The sequence below is a fragment of the Palaemon carinicauda genome, chromosome 7 (assembly GCF_036898095.1).
Source record: "Palaemon carinicauda isolate YSFRI2023 chromosome 7, ASM3689809v2, whole genome shotgun sequence".
NCBI lineage: Eukaryota > Metazoa > Arthropoda > Malacostraca > Decapoda > Palaemonidae > Palaemon > Palaemon carinicauda.
This window is the reverse complement of record NC_090731.1, coordinates 10732543-10741537: the sequence shown is the minus strand read 5'-3', so window position 1 is coordinate 10741537 and position 8995 is coordinate 10732543. Positions and strand designations below refer to the sequence as shown.

General features: G+C 40.2%; 1 protein-coding gene across 6 annotated transcripts in view; it reads right to left on the bottom strand.

The window, feature by feature from the left end:
* Positions 1 to 5809: 5809 nt before the first annotated feature.
* Positions 5810 to 8995, bottom strand: part of LOC137643832 (pre-mRNA cleavage complex 2 protein Pcf11-like) — a 69796-nt gene continuing 66610 nt past the window's right edge. For 5 of the 6 annotated variants that reach the window (XM_068376545.1, XM_068376546.1, XM_068376547.1 and 2 more), the window contains 2 exons: positions 8129 to 8324; positions 5810 to 7381 (listed from right to left, as the gene is read on the bottom strand). In XM_068376545.1, coding sequence (XP_068232646.1) covers positions 7212 to 7381; positions 8129 to 8324 — 366 coding nt within the window. In that variant the 3' untranslated portion in view covers positions 5810 to 7211. The remainder of the gene's footprint in view (positions 7382 to 8128; positions 8325 to 8995) is intronic. The other variant, XM_068376543.1, reaches the window with a different exon arrangement.

Sequence of the window (8995 nt, the reverse complement as noted above, 5' to 3'; positions counted from 1 at the left end):
CTAGCATGGGGTCTGCTAATTAAGAACGCCGAAGAATACCATCGGCATAATATAACATTCCTAGCAATGAAGACTAAATAACTAATGATATTAATTAGTTATAAGACCGGGAGGGCTGTTCTGGCTAACTAAATAAAGCATGCGAGGCGAACAACGGCGTCGTAAAATGGCGCCTCCGGTCAAGGCACAGCTCTGCCACAGAACACAAGATTTAAGGGTAAAAAATCGTTACTTTGCGGCCAGAGCTCATTTAAGCAATACAAGAACCTGGTACTCAACTTTCCAGAAGAAGGCGAGGCCGAAGATTGCGACATGACGAAGGATGCAAGGGATAAAGCGAGATCACTGGGAAAAACCAACTGTTATAGAAAGCTACAGACGGAGGAATGGGGACGGACATGACGTCACACGGTATGGCGGACAGCTATGGCCGCCGTTTGTTTATGTTGCGAGTACCGTAACAGTAACGAAGGAGGATAACTTTGAAGCGGCTCCTCAGTTATCTCGCCACCTTTTCCCCCCGAAGCGTAAACGCTATGTGGGGTGCAGATAGCCATGTGGCGTGTTAATGCATGCGTCCCCTGTTGATATACGATATCCTAGAGGGAAACCTTTAGGGTACTCGCGCCAGAAGTTAGAATTCTGTGAAACCTTTAGTTTAATTCTCTGGGAATATCTACTGTAGTCATATATACCCTAAGGAAGCTACTGAAGGAACCTTCCATCAGGACGACATGGCTTGAGCCCAAAAACATCTTTGCCTGGATAAAGTGCATCTGGATGAGGTACGTCTGGGTTGAGAAGCGTTCAGTTGAGGCACGTGGATGAGGTGTGTTGAGCTGCATGTGGATAAGGTATCTGGTAGAAGCTTGTCTCTGTCCGTCTAGATGATGAAGAGGGGTCTCACAAAGGTTGACTTGTAACCTTGCTGAGGGTTGTGAGTGCTCGTTTATCAAGCGCCCTCAAACTTGATTGCAGACTAAGTCTGGTGATCAGCAAACAAAGCATTCAGCTTCCAATAAGCGAAGTTGAGAACATTAAATCAACAGGACTCATTAGGATACCTGTTGTTTGCATTTGCAAATAGAGAAGGAAACAAATTCTTTTGGGAAGGAGCCTCTTCTTTTGACTTTAATGGAAGTCTAACTCCAAGATGGTAAAGGTGAGAATTCTACATTTACCTTTGGCCAACCTATAGATTTGTGGGAGACATGATACCATCAATCATGTCTCCGACTCAAGGTCAATATCTCAAGACACAATAGCATCATGCTGAGAACAAAGTCCAAGAGTACTGACGAAAAATGCTTGAAAATCTGCCAAAGTCTCCAGCCAGTTGAAGAACGTCAATCTTCACTGACTGCTGCTATCAGAATGATAATTTGGTGAAACTCCTGCCCCCAGCAGGTAACCACCAGCCAATTACTTACACCTTGTTATAAGATTTTAACTACTGTATTCCACATTCACTGTTATCATTCTCCTGTGTAAAGGAGAAAGGTTTGTATCTGTGTCGGAACAAAATAAGTTTAAATACTGTACGTATACTGGGTGACATAACTTACCGGATATCCCACAAAGAGGCCCAGTGGTGAGGGGGATGAGGATAAGACATGCAGTCACAAATGGATGAATGATGATGGGACATAACTGCTTGGCATGACATGTCTGTAAGGATGAATCATCAGTGGTGTAAAGAAAAAAATATTAAAATATATGTAATTATATGTTTTAAATCTTCCATATGTAAAGTAGAGTACAGTATTAATTCAATATTTAAAGCTGTAAAATGTTACATTAGTGTACAGTACATATTAACTTTTAATGGGACAGTATGTTTAAAAGCTGTAAAAGTTTACGGAAAAATATCTTACCCTTCTGGTGCTGGTACTGGGTTATCATCTACACCATCAGCATCACTGTTTCGTGGGAGTTTCCACTGGAGAATCTGTGGTTGGAGGAGGAGGTTGGTGTTTTCCAAGAGAGGTGAAGAACACTGTGATGGGGAGCTACTTCACCGCCTTCTTTATTTCATCCATGATGCTATCTTCAGCCACTTCCCTGAGGCCTTCAACTGACACTTTCCTTGCTAAGGTCACAATCCTCTGAAAGGTCTGCTAAAAATCTTCATTAGGACTGAAGCCGGCAAAGTCTTTCACACACCTGGCCACAGATATTTCGATCAAGCATTCACAGGCTGAGATTTGACATCGTTGAATGATTCCTCAATGACAGACAGACGACAGTTGGCAATCATGAAATGCTTCAATATTGGATGACATCGAGGGCGGGATTGTTATCCAAGGCTTCGTGGAGTCGCACCATCACTCGTCCACTGTAATGGGCCTTCAAGTTCTTGATGATAACTTAGTCCAACTGCTGGATGAGTGGTGTGGTGTTGGAAGGAAATACCACCAGCACATTAATCTTCACTACATCGATGGAGGATGGGCGTCCTGGAGCATTATCAAGGGTCAGCAGGACCTTAACTCCAACCTTTCATTCTGCAAGTAGCACTCAACCTCCAGCATGAAGCAGTAATGAAACCAGTTTAGGAAGAGCTCACTCGTCGTTCACACCTTATTATACATCCAGTACACAGGCAGTAGATTTGTGTTGTGGCGTAAAAGTGCACGGGGCTTTGCTGACTGTAAATAAAGTCAGACAGCATTTGCCTATTTCCGCACAAAATCAATGTACACTTGGGGAAGATAGAAAAGGCACGATTATTAGAATGGGGTTTAAATCAGCATATATTTCAAAACTGCAGGTATAGTGAATATATGTAATATTTTTTTAACATGCAACAAATAATTCTAAAAATTACATGCATTTAAATTAGAGAAACAAAAAAATTCACATAGTTAGCTTACCTGTCCTTTGCTGCCTTGAAACTGGGAGCACCGTGTTCCTCCTTAGCAATTAATTTCTTTTGAGCATCTTCTTCCAAAAACAAACCTGTTAAGCAATAACAAAAAGTTATAACACTATGTGATACTATAATGAATATCAATTCAAATAAAAATTGTATCCAAGACCAACTGAAATTTTTATATGCACACATGCTAATTACATTTATGTTACATTAAGAGTGCGTACAGTTGAACGTTTTAGTCAAGAAAGAAAATAAGAATTTCACATCGGTGTTCATAAACTAACCACTTTCATCCATATTCCAAACAATTTCAGATCCACAGAAAACAAGAACAATTCGTCTGGTAGAACTCTTTTTGAGTGATATCCTTCAACATCTCTGCTACCTCTGCCCACAAGTCCAGGATTCTCAGGAATGTTGGAAGAAGAGATGAGTACTTTAATCATGAAAAGAAAAAAAGTGGGGTTAATGCTGCTGTCCCACTGCCTGGAAAAACCTTGGTTCCTTCCATAAAATTGTGGGTGATACTTTCAGGGACTAGGAAAGTCCCAGAGGCCTTCCTTGCGAACCCTACACCAAAGAATTCCGAAGTAACATATACAGTATTTCTGAGGAAAATTGCATGGGTGTGGGATACCCCAGGCAGCCTCAAGGAAGGTCTGGGTGCTTGAGAAACACCAAAGTGCTGCCCAAAGACCAATGACCACCCTGAAAATGGTTCCCCAGAATCCTTCCTCCGACGGTCACACCCTTGAAAGTGAGCACGGGCATCAGACAGTAGTACTGATCTGGGATCATTTGCTTCTTTCAGCACCAGACCTTAGGGACAAGAGATACGAGTGCCATCTTACCCAGCCTATTGTCTACAGGCCAGGCTAACCATGTAATCGGGGACTGATGGCGGCCTGGGAAGGCAAGTGATAATGGGGGAAAGATCTAAAAGCCTGACACAGCAGACATGGAAGGAGTAATCAACCTATTCCTCTGGTAGACGGAGCGGAATGATAGCCACAGCCCCATGCCTCATGGAGAGAAGATCCCTCCACCCCTAACTCTTAGTCTTGTAGTGTGAGCCCATGTGCAAAGAAGACTTTGAATGGTGCGATCATCTCAAATAGAAAATGCTGAAGCTCCTTTATCAACTGGAGGGCAACATGTGTTCAAGTACATAACTCCTGGCACTGCCCTTTGTTACTGGATAGCTGGGAAACCTGATCCTCAATACCATGGAGAGATACATGACACAGGTCACAGGCAAGCCATATGCATTGTTCCTTGGGGCCCATATACGGACCTGTACCCCAATATCAAGGGGACGTGATACAGGATCATGGCCCTTTCCAGTATTGGTACACTACCTGTTCAAGAGGGCTGAAACACAGAGCTGACACTAGATGTAACAGGGGACCCAATTTATGGCTCCAAGGCCCATGACTTGGTGCTCAGATTAGGAGTCACTGCTCTGGCTGTGTATCAGCCCCATGGAGGCCTACCAACCTTTCTCACTTGGACAGCAAGGTAGTTTGGGGAACCCCAAGGCTCGGCCGCAGGACGGAGAGGCATGGAACTGTGACACAGGGCTATGGCCTCGTGCATCTTCACAAGGCCAACACTGACAACCTGATCCAAGTCATTGTCCTAGGGTCGAGATCTGGGGTCATGACCTGGCCCTGTGGGTTGGCTGTATATACTACCTGCCTATAGAAGTAACCGGAGAACAGAGGCTGGGGCCCAAGACGTGGAGCCATGACACTGGGTCATGCCCCAGACCGGGGGCTGAAACATTGGGCCAAAGCAGGGAACCCGAGCCACTGACCCAGGGAACTGAGGCTTGAGGCCGTGATATTAGGTCATGGCCAATGGCCCCCTGCTCTATAGGTGCCGAAATATGAAGCTGAGGCTGTCACCCATGTCCTGCTTAGCTACCGGAGTAGTCTGAGACTTGGGGCCGTGTCATGGGGTGCTGGTCCTCGGCAACAGCCACAGGGGTTTGGGGGAAATGCAAAGCCACAACACCTGTTCCACTTGGCTACTGAGGTAGTATGGGGCAGCCAAGGCTCAAGGCAGTGACACCGTGTCATGGCTCCAGGGTTGGTGGGGAGCAGGAACACAGGATCATAAGCCTTATTCTGACTGGCCCCGGCTCTGCATATCAGCCTTGGTGAGGCTAAAAACGGAGCATTGACACCAGTTCCCAGCCGATCGGAGGCATGATTCCATGATATAGGGTGGGGGTTCTGGCCCTGCAGAACCAAAATAGTCACACTTGGCTATTGGGATAGTTTGGGACATGAGCCCAGCCCAAGGATCAAGGCCGTGGCATTGGATCACGGTCCCAGCTGAAACACAAGGCTGTGACTCCCGATCCCATTACTATTATTATTATTAAAAGCCCTTCGAAGAGAGGTGGCCCAAAGGAGCCCTTTCCTATGACTACGGCTGGCAAACCTTACTCGACATCTTCATCTTAGAAGTCACTAGAGTGGGATACCAAAGAGGGGCACATTCTTCCTCTTTCCAATCCTTTCCTCAGCCCCAGCAATCAGAGTCGAAGTCCGAGAAACCAAGACAACAAACACTTTCCAAATGGAAGAGCCACAAGGGTTGCTCTAACAGGAACCACATCACTGGGGAATACTGTCACAGGGAGGGAGGTCACACTTTCAGGGAGCGGATGCCTTAGGGCCCCCAATGCACAACGGTCGCGGAATGGTAGAGGTTCCACCCCACTTGTATCCGCGTAGAAACAAACAGTAACGTTACAATTAGTGCAAGATTTGACAAAATAGCAAAGTTAAACAATGTATTATAAAACTTTTTTAAAGAGCAATTTTCTCAACTTTAAACAAAAATTTCAAATATTGTAATACCCCATGGGAGAAAATAAAACACACGTTACTTTTCTTCATTTTTATTTTGAAATTAACTGTACAGCATCTTAAGTATTAAAATACCATCCTTCATGTTCTATCTGGACTGTTCAACCTCTATCATAAAACCAAACATCTAACACCAATAACATAAATATGTGCAGGCGTACCATACAATAACTCATCAAAAAGCATTGTACAGTTAGTTTTTTTGTGAAATGCTAAATGTACTGTACTGTATAATGTACATAGTACTGTATTCCATCAAATCTATCGTTAAAGTATCAAGTAATCTAAAACCAACTTTAAAGCTGGTGTACTACTGAGGGATGTAAGGAAAAAAAGGACAAACAAGAAAATAAGTTTATTTTCTATTTACAAATGTACAGATGTTTGCAGCAATCCACAATATCTTTTCAATAAAGACAATCTATGATTACTACACTTAATTAGACTTTGTCTAAAATTAAAATCTTATATCACTGTCTTTGCAAACTCTTTCACTTAAAACATAAGTAACAATATGAATAATCCACATCCTATACAGTAATTCCAAAGTGAGTCAATTTTAAAGAATATTTATTCAAGAGAACAAATTATTTTAGAAATTGTCATTTTGGAACAACTGGTGAACAATAGCAAACAGAAAAAAAAAGTTCTGTTTCATGTCATTACAGATGCATTAAAACATGCATTTGCCCCAGTGACTTCATATATCTACCAATGTTAATCTCTTACATAAATATTATTGCCAATACTTTATACCCTCCTTAATCTTTCTAGGTCATATAAATACACTGCATTTCATTGCATTTACTTATAAAAAAAGATATCTTAAAAAAAATAATAGTAACCATCAGGAAAAGATACTTGGGCTTCAAGGATTAATAAATACATAAAAAAGGCCCCCATGATAAATAATGATTTATTAGAATGCCAATCACATTAGAAGGCTCAAAGGTATTTGATGTGCTTTTGAATATTCTATAGCATTTGTACTTTTAACGAAGGTATTCTATCTACTTTGGTTTCCATCACTGGAGGAAACTAAAGTAGCCATTCAAATCATATAAACTACCAAATAAATAAGAATATCAATGACACCATCTCAACTATAAAAAATAATCAAATATATAAACCGTTAGTATTCATGAGCAAAATGATACCATCAACATTGCAAGACACTTTTACAGAACTCTGAATCAAGCGAAATATGCATGATCTTTAAAGGATCTAATGATTGACAATGGTAGTATATGATAACAGTTGAATGAGAATGCAATCACTTAAATACATGCATCCTAATGTGCATACTACACTGAGCTCCACACACTTCATCTGCATTTTAACCTCCAGCTTCATACATGAATAAGTTATGTAAAACACAACCAACTCTGTTAAGGCCTCCCAAAAATATACATATCTATAAAGAGTGATAAACTGTTCTCACAACAGTATTTATATCTTCACATTATTGAGCAAAGACCTGAGATTTCTATTCCTCGAGCTGCTAAGGGCTGTTCTTCTAGCTCTACATCTCTGAAACCTGGTTTCTTATCATAATCAACTGTGAAAGGGGGAGGAACAAATTCTTCATACTCGTCTTCATTCACGATATTGCTATTGACGTCATTATCTGAAATGGGAAAAAAATTCATTAGATCTGTTCTAGAACAAATAGACCTAAACAAGAAACTAAAATTTAATCCTACAATATACTGTACACATTTCAAAAACCAGCTTAAGTTATGATTCGACTTTTGTAAATCCTAAACATTCTAATAAAATGGCTGATGAATCCTATAACAAACTGTATAAGAAAAAACTTTCTTAACTCTATTCTAAGTAAATAATGAACCACAAGTCAAAAAAAGTTAACCCATTCACATATAATTTTCTCTAATTATCCAATCCTAATAAAAAATATAAAAATAATAAAGGCTTATTGTAAACAAAAACTACTACCCAAAGTTTTATGTCTTGCAAAGGAAAATAACTTGACTTGTGAGGAAGCTAATATTAATATATACTGCCAACAGTATAAAAATTAAGGACTGCGTTTCTACAGTATCCTATTGCTACAGGGTAATTTATATAATGGTTAAAAAGGAAACCTTATTCTATAAACATTAAGAACCAATTGTGCATATTGGGGAAAGTCATCTTGAAAGATTAAGGCAATTGTGATAATTTTCTTATTTTACCTAGAATATCATCATTACAACTCTGAAGGGCCACCTAAAGATACAACATCTAAGCATGAGTTATTATTCCAAACTCTCCCTGGGATACTTAAAAGGACTTTAATACTGTACCTAACGTGGAAATCAGGCACGAAATGTACTATGTAAAAAAATTGGGAAATATAGGGTAGGGTACATACTTTTGTCATTCATGACATTTCCATCACAATTAGTAACGGAAGGTTTCGACACATTAAAAACAATCTTTGTTTTTGTTGTAGTCTGTTCATTAGTGTCCGTGGTAGACAATTCTGTGTTGCCATCTATTGAACTTGCTATGTCTGTTTCAGCAGCATTAACAGCCACAGCTGGGGTTGCCCAAACTGTTTCATCATCCTGAAAGAAAATATAAAATGAAATTAATACAGAACGCTTATTATCTTTTGTTTGTTACATGAATAATTGCTCCTACATGATAATACAAACCATTGTTCTTGACTACAGAAGCAGAAATACAGCGAGAGCTGTATTCATCGTACTTTAGTCTACTCCTGTAATACACGACTCAGGTTTGTCATTAGGAGAATTATAAATTATTCTAAAATTTGTCTTATCATCTAGAATTATGAGAATATAAAAGAAAAGCCCTAATGCACCCTGAGGAGAGAGAGAGAGAGAGAGAGAGAGAGAGAGAGAGAGAGAGAGAGAGAGAGAGAGAGAGAGAGAGAGAGAAATCACATCTAACCTAAATTTTATAAATGATCAGCTGTAACAAAGATAAAAAGTACTGCAGTCACTATTAAACCTAACAGCAAAAACATAATTGAGCAGGCTACTCAAAATTAAATTACACCAGGAATACAAGTACTGTTAGTGGTAGAGTTCACTTCGAATTTTCTTCCTTTGTTTTGGTCAATCAAACTCAACGAATTGAGTCATTCATCATTAACCCTTTTACCCCCAAAGGACGTACTGGTACGTTTCACAAAACCCATCCCTTTACCCCCATGGACGTACCGGTACATCCTTGCAAAAAACTGCTATTTATATTTTTTTTTGCATATTTT